The sequence below is a fragment of the Carassius carassius genome, chromosome 40 (genome assembly GCF_963082965.1).
Source record: "Carassius carassius chromosome 40, fCarCar2.1, whole genome shotgun sequence".
Classification (NCBI taxonomy): Eukaryota; Metazoa; Chordata; class Actinopteri; order Cypriniformes; family Cyprinidae; genus Carassius; species Carassius carassius.
The window spans coordinates 14,004,130-14,028,357 of NC_081794.1; the positions used below are offsets into that span (position 1 = coordinate 14,004,130).

The 24,228-nt window shown below is 38.0% G+C and overlaps 2 protein-coding genes across 3 annotated transcripts; one reads left to right on the plus strand and one right to left on the minus strand.

The window, feature by feature from the left end:
• Positions 1-5,995: 5,995 nt before the first annotated feature.
• Positions 5,996-13,183, plus strand: cdc42ep1a (CDC42 effector protein (Rho GTPase binding) 1a). Of its 2 annotated transcripts, none has more exons than XM_059532108.1 (4): positions 5,996-6,163; positions 8,595-9,025; positions 9,879-10,790; positions 12,438-13,183. In XM_059532108.1, exons 3-4 carry the CDS (start codon positions 10,337-10,339, stop codon positions 13,046-13,048), a joined length of 1,065 nt encoding a protein of 354 aa, XP_059388091.1. In that variant the 5' UTR covers positions 5,996-6,163; positions 8,595-9,025; positions 9,879-10,336; the 3' UTR covers positions 13,049-13,183. The 2 variants fall into 2 exon arrangements, with proteins under 2 accessions (XP_059388091.1, XP_059388090.1); XM_059532107.1 differs by having other exon boundaries at positions 9,993-10,790.
• A 1,489-nt stretch (positions 13,184-14,672) lies between these two features.
• On the minus strand, positions 14,673-23,740 carry sh3bp1 (SH3-domain binding protein 1). Its single transcript, XM_059532106.1, has 18 exons — positions 23,527-23,740; positions 21,423-21,465; positions 21,160-21,264; positions 20,424-20,500; positions 20,218-20,329; positions 20,058-20,134; positions 19,834-19,921; positions 18,979-19,047; positions 18,400-18,484; positions 18,178-18,314; positions 17,913-18,024; positions 17,409-17,490; positions 17,243-17,323; positions 17,009-17,122; positions 16,813-16,910; positions 15,898-16,003; positions 15,518-15,786; positions 14,673-15,438 (listed from the first exon to the last, which is right to left on the minus strand). Exons 1-18 carry the CDS (start codon positions 23,571-23,573, stop codon positions 15,158-15,160), a joined length of 1,983 nt encoding a protein of 660 aa, XP_059388089.1. The 5' UTR covers positions 23,574-23,740; the 3' UTR covers positions 14,673-15,157.
• Positions 23,741-24,228: the final 488 nt, after the last annotated feature.

Genomic DNA, 24,228 nt, shown 5'->3' on the forward strand with positions numbered 1-24,228 from the left:
TTAGTCAGGGTTCTCACCTCCTCTCTGTAAACCGCATCATCGTTGTTGGTGATCAGGCCTATCACCGTTCTGTCATCAGCAAATTTGACAATGACGTTGGAGCTGTGTGTGGCTGTACAGTCATGTGTGTACAGGGAGTACAGGAGTGGGCTGAGGACACAGCCCTGAGGAGCACCAGTGTTGAGGGTCAGCGGGGATGAAATATTGTTGCCCATTCTGACCACCTGATTTCTGCCTGTCAGGAAGTCCAGGATCCAGCTGCACAGAGATCTTTATAGTCCAAGAGTCTGGAGCTATGAAAAAGTGTGGCAGGCACTATGGTGTTAAATGCTGAGCTGTAGTCCACAAACAGCATTCTCACATAGGTGTTCTTATTTTCCAGGTGGGAGAGAGCAATGTGTAGGGTGAAAGCAATAGCATCATCTGTAGAACGCTTGCTTCGATATGCAAATTATAGCGGGTCCAATGAGGCAGGAAGCACAGAGCAGATGTAGTCTCTGACAAGTCTCTCAAAACACTTACTGAAGATGGGTGTGAGAGCAAAGGGCCTCCAGTCATTTAAGCATGTTATTTTGTTTCTCTTTGGTATGGGTACAATGATAGATTTTTTGAAACATGAGGGAACCACAGACAGACAGAGGGAGAGGTTGAAAATGTTTGTGAAAACACCGGCCAGTTGGATTGCGCATGGTCTGAGCACACGGCCTGGGATGCCATAGGGACCCGCAGCCTTAAGGATATTTACCTGTTGGAAGGATCGGGTTACATCCGCGACAGAGATGGAGAGTGCACTCACATCTTCTGCAGCAGCCGCGGGAGCGCTCTCGGTGTGGACAGGGTGGTGAGCCTCAAAACGAGCATAAAAGTTATTTAGTTCATCTGGTAGAGAGGTTGGAGATGTTCACAGAAGCTGGTTTATTCCCTTTAAAATCTGTGATGTTATTGATGCCCTGCCACATGCTTCTTGCATCGTTGGTGTTGAATTGTTCTTCAACTATGTTTTTATATTGTCTTTTTGCAGCCTTGATGGACTTCCTGAGATCGTTACTGGCTTGTTTGCGATCATCAGCGCTCCCGGATTTAAAAGCAGTTTTCCGTGCTGACAAGGCTGCTCAAACATCGCTATTAATCCACGGTTTTTGGTTGGGGTAGATGCGGATTGTTTTTGTCGGCACTACATCTTCTACACACTTCCTGATTAAACACGTTACAGTTTCTGAGTACGCCTATGTCGTCATTAGATGCTGCCCGGAACATGTCCCAGTCCACGTGATCAAAACAGTCCTGTAGTATAGCGTCTGATTGGTCCGACCAGCATTGGATTGTCCTGAGGGTGGGTGCTTCCCGTTTCAGTTTCTGCCTATAAGCAGGCAGCAGCAGAATGGAAGAGTGATCTGATTTGCCAAAAGGTGGGCGGGGGAGAGATTTGTAGGCGTCCCGGAAAGGAGAGTAACAGTGCATGATCACGCGTGTTGATGGTGATGTGTTGAAAAAATATTTTGGCGCCATTGTTCTGAAGTTGGCTTTGTTAAAGTCCCCCGTAACAATAAACGCTGCATTTGGGTGTACGGTTTCCTGCTCACTTATATTCCCATACAGTTCCTTGAGTACCTGGTCTGTGTTGGCTTGAGGGGGAATGTAAACAGCTGTGATTATGAACGCTGTGAATTCCCTCAGTAGCCAGAATGGTCGACACAGAAGCATTTGAAATTCCAGACCAGGGGAGCAGAAGGATTTAATAGAGTGTAGGTTCCTCTCATTACATTAGTTGTTGATAAAGAAAACAAATGCCCCCACCTCTTCTTTTCCCTGTGAGCTCTTTCGTTCTGTCCAAGCGGTGCACGGAGAACCCCGTAAGCTCGATGGCTGGAGTCTGGAACCTCTGCAGACATCCAGGTTTCTGTGAGGCAAATAATGCAGCAAAATGTTTGGGAGAGGAGGTCGGAGGGGACGACGTCTGAGTCTGACAAGGACGCCGGCTCTTTTCCCTCTTTTCCGGCAGCGTTTCCTCAGTCGCGCCCGTGCAGCCCAGACAAAGGGCTCTGATGCGTTGTCTGTAAACAAGGTCCAGTTTGCGTTTCGCAACATAGGAACCTATGCTTAAAAGCATATGTCTGTCGTAGACCATTATACAAACAAAATCCAAAATGTAGAACAACAAAAAAACAAGTAAAACAAACGGAAAACTGCTAAGTTTACTCGGAGCTCGCAACACGGCCGCAATGCTCGGTGCTATCTTGGATTACATGGATATGGGACAGACTGAGCAGCTGCGGACGTACCTGATGACATCCCAAATTATACTGGGCCACCAGTACCGAGATTGAAGGAGCAAGAGAGTACGCTGGCTGCCTAGGTGTCCAGAGCCCTGTACATCGTGGACTGAGCCCAGAAAGGATTGTCGCTGGGAGGATGGAACGTATGTTTTCCCTTCTGGGCCTCCGTGCAGAGCAGGCTCAGTGTGGGTGGCATCACGTATGCGCTTGGTGAGGTCCCACCGAATAGGGCTGTTGATAAGGGCTGGAGGGAGGATAGGTTCTGGGTTGGAGGTTTGCTCTGGGGTATGCAAACTAAAAGGGCATCTGCCATGAGGTTTTGGCTTCCAGGATGGTAGGTGATGGTGAAATTGAATTGTGTGAAGAATAGTGCCCAATGGGCTTGACAGGGGTTGAGCCATTTAGCAGCCAGTGATGCCACTTCTCCAGGACCAACTTGATGGCCAGCAGCTCCCAGTTTCCTATGTTGTAATTTTGCTCCATAGGGGTCAGTTTCTGGGAGGCGGGGAGGCTCACCATGATATTGAGATAGCACAGCCCCGACACCGGTGGTAGAGGCATCCACTTTTACCACAAAAGGGTGGCATAGGATGGGGGCTATGCTGAAAGCCTTTGAGGTTGTTGAAGGCTTCAGGGCTCCAGGACAAAGACTAGGGTTTGCCGCGTAAGTGAGCCGAGCCGTGAGAAGACTGAACTGGCGAATGAACCTTCTATAGAAATTGGCAAACCCCAGAATCCATTGAAGATCCTTTACTGACTGAAGAAGAGGCCACTGTTGGATGGTGATTACCTTCCCCTGGTCCATCTGGATACCTTCGGGACTGAGGATGTACCCGAGGAACTGCACCGTGGAGTGGTGGAACTCGAATTGCTCCAACTTCAGGTAACTTGTTGCCGCTTGAGGACCTGCGTCACATGGTGGCGATGTTCGTCCATGTTCCATGAATATTGATGATAACCATCACAAATTGATAGAGAAACTCCCGGATCACCTCGGTTATAAAGCTCTGGAAGACAGCAGGTGCGAGTGATCAGTAACCCGGTGACTGAGATCTGGTGAATGTTGGTGCTGATGGCTGTAGAGACTGTGGTGACTGAGATGACAGTGACTCCCTGACATTAACAAATACTTTAGAAGTATTTTAATATTAGTTAACAAATCTGTTAATAAATACAACATTAAAGTGTTACCATTTTGTTAATATTTTGAATTAGCTTTTACTTGTAGATTTTTAGATTTTATTTTAATCTTTTCTTTTAAAAAGTAGTTTTTATGTGCTTTTGTCATTTTTATTCATTTTTTATTTAATATTGAATTAAAAAAATATAGCTATTTTTGTTCTATTTATTTTTTATTTAAGTTTTAGTTTTTATTTCCAGTTAGTCATTTTAGTGATTCAGCTTAACCTTCAGTTTCATTTAGCTGTCAATACAATTTAAAAATTTTGTTTACTTTGTATAAATAATTGTGAAATTTTGGTATCTGGAAATGTTTAATAAAGTGTGGTTTTTGTACTATTGCATTTGTATTATATAATATAATAATATTAATAAAGTCTATTGGACTTGTGTGAAAGTAGAGGAGGGAACTGGGGAGGAAACTGGGGGGATTGAGAGAGAGACTTAAGGAAAAAGGAAAAGACAGACTGTTTTTCTGACAAAAAGGGTAGAGAAAAACCTAAAATGATATCCCTGCCTCCCTTTTGGGACCAGCATCTGAAAAGTATCCAAAGGCTCCATGTTATTCACAGCAAATAGCTGGCATGCTTGAGCAGAGGGGATTGTTTACTCTAGGAAGAGCAAGATAGAGCAGCTGATGGGACAAGCAGAGAGAAAAACAGTGAATAAAGATGAAAAGATAGAAAAGATCAGACAAATAGACAGACAAAAACACACTGTCAAAATTCTAAGCTGGTGATATTAAATGCAGTCAATGGAGTTATATCTCTGAAATGGCTGTTCTATAATCTATGATAACTATAGAAACTTAATCTCCCCAAATGGCCCTTTTAAACCAATCCATCTTTCATTTCAAACAGCAGCAGTCATGATTTTGAATGGATCAGCATGTTTTTTTTTCGGGCTATTTTCCCTCTCAATAGAGGGACTGTACTGAATCACAATCAATTTCCAACTGATGTTCATGCATAGCTCTTAGATACAAACTGCAGGACTCTCATTGATCTACTGATCTGCTTACATCAACAACACTGCTCTGGGTTATGAATTATTTTGACCCAATGGTGACACCAACATTAAAGCCATCTAGACTTTGATCACAGGTTTTTGTAGTTTATGCAATCCCTGCTGAAAGCAAACATCCTCAAACAGGGATGCATTATTTACATTTGAAAACGGAAGACTTTATAATTACAATTCCTGAACACAGCACATGCTTCAATAAAAAAAACATGGGGATACTTAAAATGGAATGTTGTTGCTGAGCTGAACAATTAAGTTTTTAAAAAACAATTCTATAACTATTTAATGTTTTATTACTAAATTAATATTGTTAGTTATTGTTGTTAATTATTCTTATTAATAATGTTTTATTATTACCAGTTTCAGGTAGTAATTAGTTAATTGAATTACTAATAGAATTTAAGTAATAATATTAACAGTAATATTAATTGTAATATTACAATTAATATTGTAATATTACAATATTAATGGTAATTAATATTACCATTAATATTAGTAATGGTACTAAGACTTTGTCTACTGTGAATCCCAACATGTTTGGTTGGTTCTACGTGCTTGAGCCCTGTTGCATATTTCATATTGCTGCTTTATTAAGTAACAGAAGTTGTTTAAAATATTGTCATGTTTGAGCCAAAAGTACTCTTTATTTATCTGTAATTTTCATGGACTCAAAGACGGTCAAAATTATGCAATTACCAGATGTGTAATGGAAAAGTAATGTAACTAGTAGTGTATAAAAGTTACTGTTGGCCGTTGAGAAATGTAATAATATTACATTACATATAAGTAACCCAGGCAGTAATGAGTAATATATATTTAAAAAATATGAGTAACTAGCCCAACACTGATTTTGACTATAGTGGATTATATGTTTGAAAATAAACATCATAGCCATTTGATAGGGCTGGTCATGTGATTTCAACATGGCTACACCCATGGCGGATTAACCTGTTTAATGTCAAATAAATAGCTTTTTCTGCAAGACTAATATGTTTGGAGTCTTAGGTGCACAACATATATATATATATATATATATATATATATGCCCTATAGTGAAAAATACTTTAAATATCTTGCATAAATTGTTCACCGATCATACAATCCTCATCAATAGTGATATTAAAACACATTTTAGGCTTAATATCGAGAAATATGCATTGTGCACGAGTAAGCCTAATCCAAAAAAAAGTTTAATTAGCCTAATAATTTTATATCAGTAAGTCTCAAGTGATATGTATAGATTTTAAACATACGAATAGATTTTAACTAGCCTATAGAATACCTGTATTTTAAATATATTACTGTTTTACTTGGGATGGCATGGCCCCAAAGTGCTGTTCAAAAATACATAAAAAGGCCCAAATAAACACAGCTTTAAGCGTCATATATAACATTTCAACACTTAGCGCGCGATAAGTAAGTTTAAATATCTGAAAACTGAAAACAAGAGCCAGACTCGTGGCACTGAACACACTGGGAGCATGGAGTTGGAAATGCCCGCCCCCCGATTCTCCCCCGACACTGACACTGACACGGAGCTTCACACTGACCGCTGCCTCTCAAACTGAAGACTGTACAAAAGAGAACGGGTTTATGGTGGACTGTGGGATCTTACCATTATGTGGAGACACATCTCATTCAGCGCTTTTTGGGGCATGATAAACCTGTATTCATCAACCCACGAGGTGAGTGGCAGACTACTGGTTTTCTCAATTGTCACTTTAAAGACAGATTATATTTGTCTCAACATTTTGAACTGAGCGTGTCGACTTATTTAAGATCATACCATATTAAGTATGCTAAATTCGCGTTTAGTGCGTACTATTAACAGCGCAACTAATGTTACTTCTTTAGTCAGCAAGTAGGGTACCCTGTGGCATAAAGAGAGACTAGTCGTGTGTTATTGTGTGCATGACGGAGGAAACCTAATCTGTGCTGCTATAAAATTAGTATGCGCGCTCCACTGCATACTCACGCTTCATGCCCGTTATGAGCGGCGGATGTGGATTCATTTTATTCTTTATGATAAATGAATTTAACTAGATGTTGGAATGTGAAGTTTATATACTTCTTAATGAGCTTTATCAAGATTTGGCTTTGGTAACTGATTAGGAAAACATGCACTTTCTTGCAAATCTACTTTTGTATGTTAATTGTACTTTTAAAAAGTGAATAAACTAGGATGACATTTCTGTGAAGCAATGAAATCCAAAGTTCACACATGACTAGATCAGTTTACTGCTACAGTAAGGTTTTAGTTCAGCAACATTTATCTGTCCTCGTCCTGTTTAGTTAATCTGATTTGTCAATTGTCAATGTAATTTTTTTAACTGAAAATGTAAATGTACTTTACAGGGTATTGGAGGCCTGTTAACTAGTATTCATTGTACCACTGTGCTTTTTAGATAAGGTAGTTGTTTGGTAGATAGCAGTTAGATTGCTAATAAAAGATATATATATTTATTTAAAAAAAAGTGTAAATAAGATAATAAAGGGAGTAAAGACAAGAGTAAAGCAGACAGAGCCAGCTGCTGTAGATTTTCACAGAAAACCACTGAGATTGTGTTTCATTGGTGGTATTTTCCATAAGAGACTAGCTCTGCCAGACGGTCATGCTGAGTGCTCTGAGTAAAAATAGGATATGTTCAGATGATGAAATGAGTATATTTGTAATCATGATTTACGTCTTGGCAGCCCCTTTCTTTCTTTAGACTGTATGAGATGAGTGAAAAAAAAGTGTAGGTCACTGGGTGAAAAGGAAAAATGAGGCCTTATCTTGAATGTTTGTTCACCTAGTTAGTGTGTAGCCTAGCTGATCAAGAGGTAGTTTCAGGGGAATGAGAGAAATATTTTAAGAAACGCCTTTGAAACCATTTTTCAGTTTAAAAGAACAAATGTTCAGTCAGTGTGACTGATGTTCAAATCACTTATTTGAATGACATCATATGAATCTGCATAGGACAGCTGAAAAAACCAAGTCAGACAGATCAACTTTCCTGCCCACATGAAGGAAAGCCAACAGTCCCGCAGAGGGAAAGAAGAGAAAAACCCTAAACATGTTTCCAATCTGGGATGTGGTTACTGTACTGGATGTCTGTAATTGACAGAGATGTTTCCCCCAGGAATGCATTCACACACGGGATCTATTAGTGTGCGGTTTATGAGTTGACGTGCGCATCTACTCTCAAACAATGCACAGACATAATTGTTTGCATTCACTAAAAACTGCTGCAAGAATTATGAGACAGTGTGTTTTTCGGTTTATTGCTGTTTGTCATGTAAAGAGGCAGCAGCAGCCCTGCTAAATGTCAGTTTATTACTTTGTTTAGCACATTAAACAACATATGCCACCAACCATTCCCATTTCTCAGAAGATGTTGGAAAAAATAGTTATGTTTGAGGACAGTGTTCCCAAAATACACTTTAATCAATAGATCTTAATATGGACACATGTGATTCTATGTTTCACCAATACTTACTAAAAATACTAAATTTAAATACTTTGAAAATTAATATTATATACACTACCAGTCTAATAATTTAGTAATTAAGTAACTACTTATAATTTAGTTTTTTTATGTTTTTGAATGAAATCTCTTATGCTTACTGTACTGCTTACTGTATTTACTACATTTTAATCAAATAAATGCAGCCTTGGTGAGCATAAGAGACTTCTTTTTAAAAACATTAAAACATCTTAAATATTCAAAACTTTATTTATTGTTATATTATTTAATATACTATACTATGTAAAACAAAGACATATAAATAATAACATAAAAATAGACAATAAATAATGCATATAAGATTCTATACACTATTTCTAGGTCACTAAAAAAAACTGATCATGATTGATTGATTGATGACTGATTACTGATCATGTGAACTTTTCTCTACAATAGGTCAGAAATCCTAAGCGAAAGGACAAACATGAAATTCATATAATTTCTTACTTCAAATAATTCTTATTTAAGTCAAATTGTCTTACTGATAATATCATTAGTATTGCAAATATGTATTAAATTAGAAACATATTCTCACTAGTGGTCTTAGACCTTTGGTCTGCTTTGATCGTGATCTGTGTTACACATCCACCTGTTTCACTCTCTCATACAGGACCTTTGTTGATTTTACAAGAACCCCTTCGAACTGGGACGCCTGAGTGGGATAAGCCAGCAGAGGGGGATTTTGGGTGAAGGAAGAGAAGAAGGATTAGGGGCTTATCCCGGACATGACCAATCCTTAAGGAGCCTCCGTCAAGCTGTACTATTGCCCAGATTATTACATTTAATTTATTGCCTCTTAAAGACCCTTTATCTCCCCTGGGAGATTCCTGGTGAGTGGGCCGCTGGATTTGAGTATCTTTAAAAACAAAGGATCAGGAGGAGAGGCCGGTGGAAGTGGAGGAGCATGGGAAGATACATGCAGGGATAAAGCAACAAGCCTCCCATCCGCCTTACACTTCAGCAGGGTGCAGGTCAAGGGTCACTGAATGAACTTGGATTGGGAAAGCATGCGATCAAATTGATTACACAAATCTGATTAAGGTATGTGGCTTCTGTACATTTTCAGCAGTGTAATATTAAATATTTCTTTTCCTAGGTCCAAACAGCAGAATGTATATGATTAATGACCTAACAATAATCATGTAAAAGGTTTGGCTAAATAAATTGTGCTTATCACACATGGTAAGTCTTTACTGGTAATTTAGCATGAAGTGTGTAACAAGTGTGTTGTGGTTTGATGGAATGAGACATGTGTCTTCACTCCTTTTAAAATGGTTCTCACGACTTTAACTACAGTCAAGCACAAATGAAAAGTCTGAGCTGACCCAAGATCAAATAAACTTCTAATAAAGTCAGGCTAAGTGTTGTTATGCTCATTTTTATTAGCTTAACTGTTCTTTACTTATAGTTTACCAAATGTTTTTATCTATTAATTGAATGTTTTTGATATGGAAAAAAAATATAAAAAAAATCTTAAGAAAACTTATTTTAATAAAAATAGGGCTACTTTTTTTCAAACTTACTGTCATTGTAAAAAAAATTTTTTTTTTTTTTGCATTTACAGTCTGACAGTGGAAGAATTCTCTGGTAAATGCACATACTTTGGTAACACGATACCCTTAAAGTGAATGACCGAAATACCGTACAGTGCAAGTGAATGACTGAGGAGTCAAATCTGAATTTAGGCATTTAAAGGGAACTACACTCAATAATTCAAAACAAGACTCATTAAAAATGTATTCATAAAATGTATATATCATTTTAAAAATACATATACATTTTTACAGCAAAAGTTGATAATTAGTGTAGCGTGCCTGTGCCCATGTCTCATACTATATTTCTTTTTAGCAACTGAATGATTTACAGATATTTTGTTAATATTTGCATCTTCCAGCAGCAGTCTCTCTGGACCTTACTAAAGAAGGAGCACATGGTTTCAGTCCTAAACCACAAAGATATCTGCACCCCGAGCTGAATTTATTTCTGAACTGATTTTTTTTTTTTTCAGAAGCACAAACCCAGAACAACTGTGAAGCCCAGAATCTTTGACCACATATGCAGCAGAGGTTTTCAGGAATTGGAGTCATGCATATTTTCAGCTCACATTTATCTTCACAGAATCTTTCTGGATATGAACAAAGACCGATGGCCAAAATGGGACATAGATGAATGCGAAACTGGGCAAAAGAAACTTTCGACTCAACTGCGGTTGTTATTCTGCCGAGATATTTTAAAGCTTGAAGGGTGATAGGTGTATAGTTTGCTTTCTTACAGTGTTTTCACCATTTTATAAAAAAAAGTGTGGATATTTTCTTTCTGACTGGAAATTTACAGTTTATACCCAGAGAAGCCATGAACTTGGGCAAGCTCGCTGGCCTGAAGGGCCTTGTTTCCCACTCCTCAGGAAAGCGTCGATTTAAAGGTGACCTCACCCCAGACATGATCAGCCCCCCATTAGGTGACTTCCGCCACACCATGCATGTGGGCCGTGGAGGGGACGTGTTTGGGGACACCTCGTTCCTCAGCAACCATGGTGGAGCAGGAAATAATGCAGATGGAGACTCCTCCTCCACTTCAGAGAAGAATGAGGGATTCTTCTCCCGCACGCTTCGCCATGTCCGCAAGACCCCCGACAGGCCCCGCGGCGGCTCCAAGGACCTTTCGCCACCACCTCCACCCATTTCTCCAATCATTAAGAATGCCGTTTCCCTCCCCCGGCTGGACGTGGACTCACCCAACGGCTGTCCTGTGAAAGTGCTTTTCCCTAGTCCACCCAAAACACCAGAGAGCTCCACATACTTGTACGGTGAGTCCGTTAATGTTCACCTTTGTCAGATTCAGATTCAGATGTAGAAGTGAAGTTATGGGTGTTTTGTGTGTGTACAGAAGTTACTCCAGAAGGCAGGGCTAATGGAAGATACTACAGTCACTACAGTGTGAGATATCTAGGCTTGAAAGATCACGACAATGAATGAAATCCTTATAAAACTTGGAAAAATCATGAATGTTTCCATGATGAACATCATTTTGTAGCACAACATCTTGATGAAAGAACAGCATCTGAAAGGATACTTGTTTCAATGCATTAACTAATTAATTTAGTTCAGTTGTGAACGTGTAGTTTTTGTAAGCAAATTGTTTTGTAGAAAGCAGTAAACGAAGATATAAAACAAAATATCACTAACTAAAATGTGTGTTTACCAAACGAGATTAACTAATATAAAAAATTGTTCCGTATGGACACATTAAATTGATCAAATGTGACTATCGGCACTGATTGGGACGGGTGTCCCGAGTTCGAGTCCCGGCTCATGGACCTTTCCGGATCACAATCCCTCGCTCTTTCTCCCACTTTGCTTCCTGTCGTTACTCAACTGTGCTAAAGTAAAAGCAAAAAAAGTTACCGTTAAAGATATTTCTGATAATATAAAAGATATTATATTCACCAAAATATGTTGAAAAAGTATTAATAGCAGTTTCCAGAAAAAAATAACAAATGATAAATAAATCAGTATACCAGTATAAATATTAATTGATAAGTGTTTAAATAAAATTTTAAACATGAGGAAGATCAAACAGAAGTTGTTTGATAAGCCATCTAAACACCTGTGGCAATCCCAGACTCCTTAGAGCCAGACATTACAGCACAGCGATCAGCGTCTGCCTCACCCATTCAAATACCTCAAACATGCCTCACAGAGAACCTGTTCAAAAACAATCCCCCTGCCTACTCTCTCAAAAATACACACACACACCAAACACGAACCAAAACAGTCTGATTAGTTTGATTATCAATATATGGAAAGTTTTAGTAAGCAAACCTAAGTGTTTTATTCAGCTGACTGAATGACTCACTGAAGACTGAAGGCTATAAAGTTGTTCTGACCGGGAGCTATGAATGAGATGTTTCAGTGCTGAGCGCACATCCCATCTTAGAGCCCTGTTTTCAATCATGTGAAGAGTTTCTGGATTCACAATCTTCCCCTAATTTGTAATCGCTGCCCTTTCTGTGCCAAGTGTGCACTGTTACAGTGCTCTCTGATCAGAATCACACATCTTAAAAGGACAGTTCACCTCAAATTAAAATCTTTCATCATTTACTCACATTCTTTGTGTTGTTCCAAACCTGTATGACTTTTTTTCTTCAGTGTAACACACACAAAAAAAGATATTCTGAAGATAGTTTGAGCTGTTTTCATCCATTTAATGAAAGTCAGTGGAATCCATAGTTATATGGACACATACACCAAGACATAAAGGTGAGTAAATGACAACAAAATTGTCTTTTTTGGGTGAACTATCCCTTTAAGGGCATTCAACCATATGGCAGAAATTATTTGCTTTTTATGCTGCAGTCAAGGAAGTGCTAAATGCAATGCAATGGTTCTCACTGCCCTCTGTTGGTCAAACTCACAAGCAGGAACAATTTCATTCTTCTTTCTTTGTTTTGCAGGTTTGGAGTCTGGCTTTGTAACCTTGCCGAGACTGTCCCGCACTGAGCGTCCAGCCCAGGGCAGTTCTCCCTCAGCCTGCCCACCTGAAATCCAGAAAGGCTCGCTCACGGACATGCTTCTCCCGTCCTTCCCATGTTCTGACTCCATCAGTCCTTCTGACTCCATGAACTCCTTCACTCTTGATCTGGGCCCTTCCCTCATGTCTGAAGTCTTTGCCATGATTGACAGCCCTATGTGTGAAAAAGCCGATCCCATGAGTGAAAAAACACAGTCCACTGATGATAACTCTGAGGTGGACTCGGACGCAACCACGTCCTTGGTGGACTCTCTCCTGAGAGAAGACGATGACGGTAGGACACGGTTGTATGGAGGAGAGTGGAAGCATTCAGACTTTGTAAATGGTGAGTCACCCAAAAAATCCATGATGGGGGATCAGATGCGCTCCTTCTCCACTGAGGATCATGGTATGGAGCCTGAGAGTTTCCAGAGGGCTGCTGATGTGCTGGCACGTCATTATGGGAGTGGAGGACTCAGGAATACAAACACCAACAACTCTCACAGAAGAGGACCATACAGCTGTCCTGATGAAGAAGAAGAAATCAAAGTCTAACACTATAGTCCAAATCGTACGGCACCTTTAAATGGGAAGTTCAGCCAAAAAATAAATGTTCGTTCATAAACTCCTCACCCTCATGTTGTTCCAAACCTTATTCTTTGGCGATATAATGAAAGGAGTTGCACAGAATGCCACAAAAAAATAAAACACCATGAAAGTATTATAAATGTAGTCCATAGTTTTCTGAAACCACTTTAATATACAGTGAGGAACAGACCAAAATTCCCAAATGTTATTATTGACTTATGATATTCTGTTCTTCTGGGCTGTGAACTGAATTACTGAGTCACTCCAGCACCAAATCATTTCTGGTTCAAATTTTTGAACGGATCATCCAGACTGGTTTTCTGTATTGGATAAACATTGAAAAATGAAGATAACACTGAAAAGATAAAGAATTTTTTTTTCAGGAACATGACATGCCACAGACAACTAGCACAATGAATCAATGAATAACAAAAATAATGAATAAGCGATATTCCACCCAAAAATGGAAACTCTGTCATCATTCACTCACCCTCATGTCAATCGAAAAACTGACTTTCATTCTTCTGTAGAACAAAAGAAGGTGTTTTGAACAATGTTTCATTTGTTTTTGTAATGTTATAAGTACGACATACAATGAAAGTCGGTGGAGTTCAGTGTTGTTAGGCTTTCAATGTTTTTCAGAATACCTTAGTTCTGCAGAAGACAGGAATGCTTGGAAGGTTTAGAGTGTGAGTAAATGATATCAGGATTTTACTGTCTCATCCCTAAAGCATTAGCTTTGATCCAGGGAAATAAAACCTGCCACAGCTAGCTATACAATGGTAATATGCCATTAAAATATACAGTATTTCAGTTTACAATATTTAGATTTCAAGTAAACCTCTGTCATATGTAATGTACAGTGATACCATGTATAATACAGACATATACCTGCTAGCTATCTTGTATCTAACTAGCTCATATTCCCATTGTGAATATTGTGTTAATTATTTCTTGAGAAACCAGCGAACAAGACGAAGACCTACTGGTCACTGTGATGCACCAAACTGTGATCTGCTTTATGTTTTCACATTAGTACAAACAACTCAGAAAAAACAGCAACAACCATATTGTCATGTTTCTTTCCTTTATTACATGATAAATATCTTAAGATCAACACAGTATGCAGTAATAGTATATGATGTCCACCAGCTTTTATCAATGTATTATGAATTTTCCTTGAATTTAAGTTTTGTTTGTTATGACAAAGGAGTTGACCTCTCCATTCCCTTAATCACAATATATTATTTACATACTGTACGTATGTGCGGCTTTGCATAAGACTTTTACAAAATAGTAATGTATGTTTCCTATTAATGACAACAATAAAGATTTCATTAAAAGAAGCTATGAACAACATCAGCCTTAAAATGTTTTAACAAGTGTGAGCATGCTTTTATTGTTATGGCGCTTCAAATGTTATGCTTCAGAATAAGTTTATATAAAAATAGCTAATGTGAAGCATGTCAGGAAGCCCTAAACTAAAACCAAAGGAAGTCAGATTATACTATGTTGTGTTTGACAGTTCTTAAAACTGTATCTCTAAAGCAGACATACAGTACACTTCTGTTCAAAGGTTTGGGATTTTATTTGGGATGCATTAAACTGATCAAAAATGACAGTAAAGATATTTATAAATATAAAACGAATGTATTGAAACGTCATTCATCAAAGGAGCAAATGTGTGACTGCTTATTATCCACAAAAAATATTAAACGGCACAACTGTTTTCAAAATTGATCATACAAAATGTTTCTTGAGCAACAAATCAGAATATTAAAAGGATTTCTGTAGTATCATGTGACACTGAAGACTGAAGTAATGGCTGCTGAGAAGTCAGCACAGGAATAAATTACATTTTGAAATATATTAAATTGAAAATGTATTTTAAATTGTAATACTATTTAAAATATTACTGTTTTAACTGTATTTTGTTCAAATGAACATAAGAGACTTCTTTCCAAAACAACCTTTGAACACTAGTGTATTAAAACACTGCAGGAAAAAGCTTAACCAGAAGATACTGCACTTGAGAAAGCAGGTCTTAACAAACCAGTCGACTTTCCCTTCCAGAACTCACTGTGCTGGAGAGGAGAGCTGCTTGTTCAGGGCTTGGGGTGGTTGTGGAGGAGGAACTTTAGGTCTTTTGCCTTGTGGTTTCTTTTGTGGTCCTCCTTCAGGCAACGTGGGCAATGGAGCTTGGGTGGTTTCGGGTGAAGGCGTTGGTTTTATTTCAGAGCCTCTCGGCAGAGGAACAGAGAACGCTCTCCTCTGGGCTGCTGGGAAAAGGCCTGCCTGGTTCAGAGGAGGGCCTTTGGCAAGGTTTGGTGCCTTATGCTGGATAAAAGATCTCCTTGCTGCAGAAAACAATTAGAAATGTAGTTTCTACCACAGGAAGACACAAAGCACAAAAAGCATCTATGATCACCAACATACGTTTATATGGAGCAGTGAATTTCAGTTTGGGCTCCTTGGACTGGGAGGGCAGCTCCTGGGTTGGCTCTGATTGGCTGGAGCTCTGCATTATAGCCTGCGATTGGCTGTGGTCTTGTACCGGAGTGTAATGAGGAAGTGCTGAAGGCATGTGATTCTGTGTAGGCGGTTGAGCAATTGGATTAGAATCGATGTTGTCCCACACAACAGCATCACGGTTCACCTGAGATTTCACAACAACTGTCACCCCAAGGTCCTCAGATGATGCCGAGCTGAAATAAAAAGCACAAGAAGCCAAAACAAAATAAGACTTTTGAAACTTAATAAGTCTCATTTAGAAGAAAGTCTTCTGGAGCTCAAAAACTACAAAGGTGGTTGAGTACCTGTCAGTTTTTGATAGGGATAGCCGACCAGATGAGAAAGGGGGAGAGAGTAAGATGCTGTCAGAAAGAGGTCTTTCGGGCAGTTTTGGGACCTCAAAATCAGCCTCTAAAAAGAAATTAAGGAAGTTTGTGTAAAAAATATTTTCATTTAGAATTTCACAAAATAAAATGCTTTGCTCTTCAGTATTTTAATTATTTTTTAATACCTAATACTTAAAAATAAAATATAAAAATTCCTTATTACATCATATTACAGCAAGTGTCCCCAAATGGTTTTCATGAGTTGATGAAAAGCTAAAAATGATTCATATCCAATGACACAAAAAAATTAAAGGAACAGGGTGGCACAATAATCACAGTATGGTGATTATCAAAACAAATTAAAGATTGAATTAAATATCTAAATAGTCTGATAGCTTACTCTGGGTTTCAAAGCAAGTGCTTCTTGGTTCACAGCAAATGAACTCCACCTGTGCATGTGCTGTTAGTTTAAAATGTATTTGGGAACACAAATGTCTGCTAAGTTCACCTTTTTACCCATTTGTATAATCTAAAAAAAATGTAGATTGTAAAATTGACTCAACAAAATATAGCACTTATTACTCTGTCTACACTGGATGCGGAGTGGTGCGACATTACAAATGCCGACGGAAAACTGTGGCTGAGTTCTATTTATGACGTATTGACATACATTTCAAATGATTTTCAACGGTGGCTTTGTCGCGTCCAGTTGTGGCATGACACGACAACTGTCGCGTCCAGTGTAGACACGGTGTGAAAACGAAAAAATGGTTTGAGAACCCCTGCATTAAAAGATTAACAGAAATTAAATTCTGGATGTAATAATGTAATTCATTGCTGTTTTCACCTCATTAAAAACAACAATGAACCATCACTTATGTAATATTTCTGTACCTTCAGGGAAGAGGCTCTTTGAATATTGTATAAGTGGCTCTATGACCGTCACAACTTGCACAGAAGAGGCAGATGCCATGTTCAGCAATGACGTCTCTCTGAAAAAGAGAAAGACAGAGTGACAAACAAGTTTTAGGATATTACATTTTAATTGCATAATTTAGTCTAGATTTTAGGTTGTGTGTGCTATACTGACTCCTCACAGCGAGGCCACAGTAGATTAGGCCCAAGCACTATGGCAATATTACTGGGAGTCATCTTGTTCACCGCTTGCTGCTCTGACAAGTGTGACAGGAACTGGACAAGGTATCTGATGGTATGAGCAATAAGTCAAAGATAGTCACACGGAGTGAATGTGAGGTGTGAAAATGTGTTTGGGGTGGTTTGAAGTGGATATACAACATTCAGAGTTGAAACTCTATTAACATACCTGAGGTTGTTATAGTTTTCTGTGGGAAGTTTTTGCAACACTGTCCGCAACTGTTTTAATTTTTCATCCGTTTCTTTTTCTCTAATAAACAGATAATTGAAATGATTGCAAATGGGTGCTTTAACATCACTGATACAGAAATAAGCAAGTGCATGGACAGGCTTACGCTGCAGCTTTGAACCAGTCATTATAAAGCTCAGATGTCATGAGCGGTTCAGGCAACTCTCTCAAGTAACACTTAAGAGCACCTGCAAAGACAGTTCAAACAAAACAAAATTAAATATTGGTTTACCAATATATCACATAGATGTTTAAGCTGCACTGAATCATTTTTAGACAGTCCCCATTAACTATTAGTGTATGAAAAGATCAGCTCGGACATTCTGCTGAAGTTCTTCTTTTGTTCTCCACAGAAGAAAACAATACAAGTTTGAAACGACATGTATAAATGATGGCAGAAATGTTCCTGTTATAGACAATGAGGTCCTAGCAGCACATCTGGGGGATTTTATATGATGCAATTTGTCACCTCAACCACATATCGCAACCACATTCAGAATAACACAGTGCACTTTTCCCATTATTGTCAGTTAAGGCATCAGCTAATACCAAACTCATACAAACAAAGTTTCCATCACATAAAATGCACAAAAAAGTTGCTATGGCTCACCTGCGACAGCATGTGGGTCATAGCTGAACTCATTCTGGTCAACGGTCCCTGAATCCAGACAGCTTTTCAGTTTTTTTACAACAGATGCAGCAGCTGCTAGCCTGAACAAACCCTAGATGAGAATTGTACAGTTAGATAGTGAGAGATTGTTAAGATGAGAGTGGAGAAGTGAAACTGATGAAACTGGGCATGCAGTTATGTGGGAGTGTAATTATCTGTGTGTAAGTGCAGATGTTGCTTTTAATGTGCATGTTTGAGTGCTCACCTCTTCCCTGAGTCCTGTACGTAGCAGCATGCTAACACACTCCTCAATAGGGACAGCAATCTTTCTTCCACAGCTCTCAAGGTGAGACAGCAGAGGCTCTCCAAAAACCTTTTTCTCCGATAAACTAAATTGGGTCTCTTCAAACAGACAAATATACATTTCAAAATCATAATAATGCTGCTGTCCGATGTTTTAATCACTGTTAAAAACCCTTTTCCTCACCTGTGTGGCTGTCTTTGAGCTCGGTTATGTTTCTTTCCAGGAATTCATATGAAACCTTGTGATATTCAGCTTGTAGTTCTAGAAGCTGTCAGAAGGGCAAAAAAAGAAAAGAAAAGAAAAAAAAACACTTAAACATCTTTTTTCAATTTACTTATTGAAAACATCCCAAAGGGTCATCCCGGGACAACTTAATGGCAATAATAAGACAAGATATGCATATAATACAAATAACATACAATGTATGTTACAGACAGTTATATAGGGCTACACTAAGTCTAATGAAAAATCAAATTGAAAATACAAATAAATAAATCTTTATTAAAAAAAAAATACAGATAAGGTAAAGAGTTTTTCACTTAGTTTTTTACTAGTATTGACTACTGATGACTAAAATCGAATCACTGTAATAATAAACATTTTTATAATGTTAATGATGATAATGATCAATGGTATCTTGTGTAATATATGAGTAAAAAAGGAACACAATTCTGACACAATATTGGTGATAAAGGGCATTTCTGATGAGACTGCATGGCTGCAAATGGTTAAGAAAGAGTAAGTAAGGACATAGGTACTCACACGGATGAAGTAGCTTGCATACTCATCTTCTTTAGTGGCAAAATGATAGAGGTCTGCAGAGTACTGATCCTGAGAAAAAGAAAATGTGTTGTTTTATTGATTTCCTTGGTGTGCATTCCTAGTAAATTCAGAGATCTCTTCTGATGAAACCCCATATTTCATGTAGACTTAGCCAACCCACAAATGTTTACTGACTTTTTTCACAATTCATTGTAACATGCTTTTTGACGATTTAAACAGCAGAGAAAGGAAATGAGATAATCAACTGATGTGAATTAGATTTGAACAAGCGGTAAAGTTTCAGCTGATAGCCAAATGTTATTTTATCATAGCAACTAAAAGCACCCTAGTTTAGTAAAAGCACCCTAGGTTATAACAATCAGAAGAGAACCTCTTTCAAGGTTCTTGTTTGAGATCAGCTAGCAGGAAGTAGTAGGTTATAGAATGAGAATGACAAAATATAGTCCAACCATGACGGCTCTCAGAATAGATTTAGCACATTATATATCTCTATGCTAATGTATTTTTTCAAGTATGGACTTGCTACTGCCAGTAGATATACAAACATGCAGCTGTGAAGATGTAAAAAATGCTGCTGCATGAATAGGCATACATAAATCCCATAGCAGATCTAAACAGGTGGAGCTGGGGGAGGTGAAGGGTTCAGAGAAACTCAGCAAACACTGAACCAGACTATTTAAAACAAACTGGTTAATTAGGTGCAGAAACAGGCCAGTCAGCTTGTACCATGTAGTAAATCATTTGATTCCACCATCTAGAGTTTCATGACTGATTTAGATATTAAAATGGCCACAATAGTATATAGTGCAGAAACTGACTTTAACCAAATATAACCTTTATAGACTCCAGTCTTTTCCAGGCCTCCTCTACATCCTCCCGTAGTCCGTCTTGCTTGGCCTGTGGGCCTGTGCTCCCCTGAGATCTAAAAGTGAGACACAGATTACGTAAATGTTCATGACACAATCTTCATAAAAGAGGATTGTAAAGATATGAATGTGTGATTTACATTGGAGAAGTTGAAACATATTTTTGTCATAATGTTCAAAAAAGAAAGTCACCTGACGCGAGCATTATTCCAGTCTGTTGTAAGTTTAGCAAACTGTTTCTTGTTTTTCAGGATCTCTGGCAGGTCCTCCTGCATGGATAACATCGGTCATGAATGAGTCATGAATACTGGCTGTTTCAGTTCATATAGTTTGGTAGTAAGAAAAAAACTACCTCACTGAGCTTATTCAGAGGCACAAGAACTTCTTTTTCCAACTTCATCTCAAAGTCAGACAGAGTCCGTGCCAGGAAATTTTGCATAAAGCAACACATTTCCAAAACTTTTCTGCAGGAAAGTTCAGGTGTGAAAAGGGTGTATTTCCAAGGCAACTCTGCTGTATTGTTTATTCACACAATGTTAAAACATAAAAAATATTCACCTTATGGAGGAATCGCCATCAAAATCCTTAAAACTCTCAGCCATACTGACAGACAGCATCATGAGGGGTAACTTTTTCTGTAAATAATCAAAGTATGAATTTGTTAGAAAATCAGGAAGTATTGCATGGCAGGACTTCTGATAGTTCTGCTTTAGAACTATATATTTAAATTAGTTTACATGGGTGTCACAGTTAAGTGGCAATGTACAATTATTGTCTAAATTTATGGCACAAGACAAGATCTAAAGGAAGAAGAATAGAGGGCATAACTGAGCAACCAAAGCAGATTTTCCACACTGAATCTTGTTTAACAAAAAAAAAAAAAAAGAATGTTCTTGGGAAAAAAGAAATTGAAGGCCTGTATTTAGCACTTATGAGCAGCTGCCACACAATCAAAGTATATCCAAACCTTTTCAATTCAGACATAATCATCGACATATACAGACAAAACGAAAACCTCAGAAGACAGATTCAGGGACTCTCCATCAGCAATTTAGGATTAGGTTTCTTAACAAAATGGTAGGCCAAGATAAACTATTGGAAGAAATCCCACCTCCATCCAGTGTGATGGTGGTTCATGTAGATGATCTTCACAGCCACAGCATTTCATCATATGACCATTTCATTTGTCCTTTTGAATGTTACTTACTTTTTATATACAGCAACTGCTTAATCTGCTTCAAAATCTCATCCAACACACTTACAAAGCACATGATTGAATAGGGGGTCGGCTTACCATCCGTCTCTCTGGGTCCAGTCCCTGCTGACTCTGCAGGCAGCCTACCAACTTCTTGTAGATGATCTGTGCAGCTTTCTTTGCTGGCTCCACACGCTGTTCAACCTTAAAGCAACAAGATGGAGCATTCAATTACAGCGCCTTCATATTTATATTCAGTATTCATATTCTGCTAGCACAGCTTGTGTGTATAAAGGCAACTCAAAAATTGTGCCACATGCAGATTTATTAGTTGAGGTGTAAAAGTGGTGGAAATGCCTCACCAAAACAAGATCATCTGAGAGAAGATCAGTTGCATCCTGTGACCTGCATTAAGGAAACAAATACCTTGAACATTACATACTGTACATAATACAGATTTCAAGCTATATGATGCTGCAGCTGTGTTGGTATTTTGACCAACAGCATCACTGTAAATTTAATATTGCTTAATTATAAGCCACAAGTTATCTACTGAGTAAATTGGTATGAATTGGTTCAGTGAATGTTTCAATGACTCACACGTGATGACCGTTTTGTTCCTCAAAGAATCAGTGTTTTTGAACAATTGACTTTGAATAAAGACAGAGGGTGCATCTGAATATGCTTCCCTACTATTTATAATGTCCAAATTCACAATATTCATAAAACAGTAGGCAAAAAGAACACTTTACTATCCCATAAGGCCACGGGAGAGTATTAGTGAATGACAGTGCAGCGGATGTTGATAAGTAACGTGATGATAATAGCATGACTATTGTGCTACATTGGGATTCCATTCCTACTACACATATTCATATACAGAGTTTATGTATTTATTTTTTTAATGGTCACAAAGTACTATGTGATTTTTGATGCTTCTGAATCAGTGAGTATAGACTAATCCATCGAATTAATGATTCAATGACTAACTTACAAAGAGAGACATCTGAATCACAGACTGACAGTGGTGCATACAGTGAGAAATCCCAGTTTTGTTGTACGGTGAAAAAACTCATCCTGATTAAGGACTGCATCCTCTATGCTATCACTTTTCCTTATTTCCTCCTTGTTTTACCTTGTACTTTTCTGAACGATGGCAGAAACGTATTACTAGCACTTCTCATGTTTACTGCATCTGCTAAAGGAATAAATGTAAAATCTTAAATCACAAGAAATTCAAAAGTTCAAAAGCAAAAGTTGCCAACTGCTGTGACCCAAAGCAGCTAAAATTAAAATTAGAAAGCCGAGGCTGCTGTAAAAAAAAACAGGCCAAAGTGGGTAGAGGGGAAGTGGACTGTAGGCTGAAGCGCAAACCATTTTACTCTCTTGCTTTTAACCACAATCAGTTGAGCAGCATGTATGAGTAGATGCACAGAACACAAATTCTAGCCTAATATATCATCAGATGAACTGTGTCATTTCCTACATTTGCAACAGCATCCAAGAACACAAAAAAACACGAGAAGCCATTTTTGTGTGGCTGAAGTGGTGACCGGTTTATACTAAGATTGCATCAGATATTCTTGTTATCTCTGTGTTTTTAAGTCTTATCAGTCTGTGAAAAGGATATGACATTATTAATCTTTTTTACATTATAAATTTACTGTTAAATAAAAGTATTATTTCTTTTTAAATCGCTGGCTTTGGCATAGGGACCAAAACAAGCACATGAAGTACGTGGTATACATTTTCAGCTTCACAGGTCACACAAACAATTTCATCAGTGGTATTGTCTCTACTTTGAGTCGGGGGTTAAGAAATGTATTAATATTCTGTTAGGGTCCTATCAGTCCATACTGCAAGACTAGCATCTTGTTCTGTGCAACGTGCAGATGTGCTCTCCACCCTCTAAACTAAAAAATGACACCTTTTATCATGACCTCGTTCAACTCAATCACTTAATCACTGTCATGCTAGTTAGACTCTACATAATAATAAACGCTTGAAATATGTCAAATTATATTTAAGCTAAGCAGAGAGAGCGTAAATGTCAAGGAAATCTAAAAAAATCTAATATTGTTTGTAGTAACTGTTGTACACATCGTTTACGTGACATTTTATGTTGAGGCTTGAACAAGGCTTGAACCGAAATAATGTAAGAAAGAAGAGCTAAAGTTATAGACATATCAACTAATGAATAATTGTACTGTTATCGAATTCATGTTTTCACCACAACAGATGATGAAACAAACCACCTGCTTCATATCAGACTACCTTACACCACAAATGGCTCATATAAGGAGAAATAAAACAGCTATCGATAATATACATTTTTTGTTTTGTTACCAAAGATAAGTAAGTCTACTGCATAAAACAGTCAGTTTGTCACATGTAGTGTCATTCCAGTCACACTGTCACATAAAACACCACAAACATAGTCGGAAAGCAACAAATGAAAGTACTTACTTCCCCCCATTCCCAAACTGTTTTAAGATGTTAAACTGCTTTAGCATGATTGTGAAGAATCTGTCGCCTTCAAGTCCTTGTTTCGTACATGCAGATCAATAGTATATTCGTTTCATTTGATAAAGAAAACTGCTCTCTGAAGTCAGTAAACAGGCATGTCATTCAGACTCGTGTCAGCAACAGTCTCAACTTGACTGTTTCACATTTGTGACTCAGAGAAAGAGGAAGTTACCAAATGCACAAGAGGAAAGACATTTTCATATCATGCTGTGAAAGTCATGAAGTCCTCTCTGAGCCACAGAGAACACTGAAGTAGATTTCCACAGCACAGAGAATTCATTTGCTATGTATTGTATATATACAACTGCCAGGAGTGAGGTGGATGGAGTAAGAATTTTTCATATACTAGATAGAGAATATGAATAAAAAAATTGACATATTTACTTCTGTATACATCTGTGTTAATCGTAAACTGGGTAGTTGCTTCACAACTTTGTGGCATTAATTAATGTTCCTTTCATTCCCTTACCTTTAGCAATCAAGTGTCCATCACATTACAACCACTTGATTTGGTTGTTCTAAAGGTGTGTAAAAAAAATTCACGTTTATGGTCCATGGGGTCATATTGATCCCACATTGAAAATGAATGGGAAAAGTGAAAATAATATATATTTTTTAATTCATTTGTCAAATGTAGTGAAC

Bases quoted from the DNA above. Each gene is read 5' to 3' on its own strand.
- cdc42ep1a (XM_059532108.1), top strand. From the start codon at position 10,337: ATGAACTTGGGCAAGCTCGCTGGCCTGAAGGGCCTTGTTTCCCACTCC. The intron at 10,791-12,437 runs GTGAGTCCGTTA...TTTGTTTTGCAG, and splicing joins GAGCTCCACATACTTGTACG to GTTTGGAGTCTGGCTTTGTA.
- sh3bp1 (XM_059532106.1), bottom strand. From the start codon at position 23,573: ATGCTAAAGCAGTTTAACATCTTAAAACAGTTTGGGAATGGGGGGAA. The intron at 20,501-21,159 runs GTAAGCCGACCC...GATTATTTACAG, and splicing joins TGGACCCAGAGAGACGGATG to AAAAAGTTACCCCTCATGAT. The intron at 17,324-17,408 runs GTAAGCCTGTCC...TCTGTTTATTAG, and splicing joins GACTGGTTCAAAGCTGCAGC to AGAAAAAGAAACGGATGAAA.